Source organism: Enhydra lutris, unplaced genomic scaffold (assembly GCF_002288905.1).
Source record: "Enhydra lutris kenyoni isolate GAN:26980312 unplaced genomic scaffold, ASM228890v2 scaffoldscaffold1719, whole genome shotgun sequence".
NCBI lineage: Eukaryota > Metazoa > Chordata > Mammalia > Carnivora > Mustelidae > Enhydra > Enhydra lutris.
In genome coordinates, this window is record NW_019155803.1 from 2831 (window position 1) to 4634 (window position 1804).

At 46.2% G+C, this 1804-nt stretch overlaps 1 protein-coding gene across 1 annotated transcript; it reads left to right on the plus strand.

The window, feature by feature from the left end:
* Positions 1–509: 509 nt before the first annotated feature.
* LOC111140474 (protocadherin beta-13-like) lies at positions 510–1798 on the plus strand (the record flags this gene model as incomplete). Its single annotated transcript, XM_022492721.1, has 1 exon — positions 510–1798. A coding segment is annotated over exon 1 (1289 nt), but the record flags the coding sequence as incomplete, so codon positions are not given.
* Positions 1799–1804: the final 6 nt, after the last annotated feature.

Below are 1804 nucleotides of genomic sequence, written 5' to 3' on the forward strand. Positions count from 1 at the left end.
TATTTTAAAGAATTTTCTGAATATATTCTCTCAGGTAGGCTGTTACATAAATATTTCCTTTTTGCTGAAAGGAGAAAAGTAGAAAGTACCTAGTAGTGTTTTTTTCTCTTGTGTGGCCCTCAGACAATTGTCTACACCATAAAGTATAGGGATAGTAAAGGTAAGGCTCCGTATAGTATACACAGGCAAGAGTTAGGAATAAAGCATCTGTTTTCATCCCAGAAAATGTAAGATCCTATGACGACGCCTGGTGGCGCTGCAGGATAAGAAGGTACAAACTAGCACTGCAGCTGCAGCTCCATTAACAGGCAAAACTACGCAGCAGAACCTGGAAGCCCACGGGAAGCTTGGAGGCCACGGGAGGGAGGGCTGGGAGGTCTGAGTCATCTGATAGGACCACTCACTGGAATATTTCCGAGGTATCTTGGGAAAGAGCCACAATCTTGGATTCTGAAGTCTTTACAGTTCTGCAGAACCACCCTCCAGGGAGGCTTTACAAGACAAGAACAATGGAGACCAGCGGGAAGCTCATTTGCAGACAAAGGCAAGTCCTTTTATTCTTTCTCCTACTGGGCTTATCTCAGGCGGGTTTGGAACCTAGGCGCTATTCTGTGGTGGAGGAAACTGAAGGGCGATCATTTGTAACCAATTTAGCAAAGGACCTGGGTCTGGGTCAGAGGGAACTCTCCAAGCGGGGAGCTAGGGTCATTTCCAAAGGGAACAAACTACATTTGCTTCTTGATCGGGAAAGTGGAGATTTGTTGCTAAATGAAAAACTGGACCGGGAGGAATTGTGCAGTCACACAGACCCGTGTGTGCTGCGTTTCCAGGTATTGCTAGAAAATCCCTTAGAGTTTTTTCAAGCTGAGTTACAAGTAATAGATATCAATGACCATTCCCCAGTATTCATAGACAGAGATATGTTGCTAAAAATACCAGAGAGCAGTCCACCTGGAACTACATTTCCACTGAAGAATGCTCAGGATGTGGACGTGGGCCGAAATAATATTAAGAACTATGTAATTAGCCCCAATTCCTACTTTCGGGTCCTTACCCGCAATCGCAGCGATGGCAGCAAATATCCTGAACTGGTGCTGGACAAAGTGCTAGATCGGGAGCAGGAACCTGAGCTCAGGTTAACCCTTACAGCTCAGGATGGTGGCTCTCCACCCTTGTCTGGCATCGCTCAGATCTACATCGAAGTCCTGGACATCAACGATAATGCCCCTGAATTTGAGCAGCCTCTATACAGGGTGCATATTCCTGAGGACAGTCCCATTGGCTTCCTGATTGTCACAGTCTCTGCTACAGATGTAGACACAGGAGTCAATGGAGAGATTTTCTATTCACTTTTCCAAGCTTCTGAGGAGATCTGCAAAACCTTTGAGATCCACCCTGAGACAGGAGAAATTCGACTGAAAAAACAGCTTGATTTCGAAAGAATACAGTTCTATGAGGTCAATATCGAAGCCAGAGATGGCGGCAGCCTTTCTGGAAAATGCACCGTTCTGATTCAAGTTACGGATGTGAACGACAATGCCCCAGAAGTCACCCTGTCTGCGTTTACTAGACACATACCTGAGAACTCGCCTGAAGCTGTGGTTGCAGTTCTCAGTGTTTCAGACCTTGATTCGGAAGTAAACGGGAAAATAAATTGCTCCATTCAGGACGATCTACCCTTTCTTCTGAAATCTTCCTTGGAAAATTTTTACACCCTAGTAACAGAGGGACCGCTGGACAGAGAGAGTCAGGCCGAGTACAACATCACCATCACCGTCACCGACCTGGGGACCCCCAGGCTGAA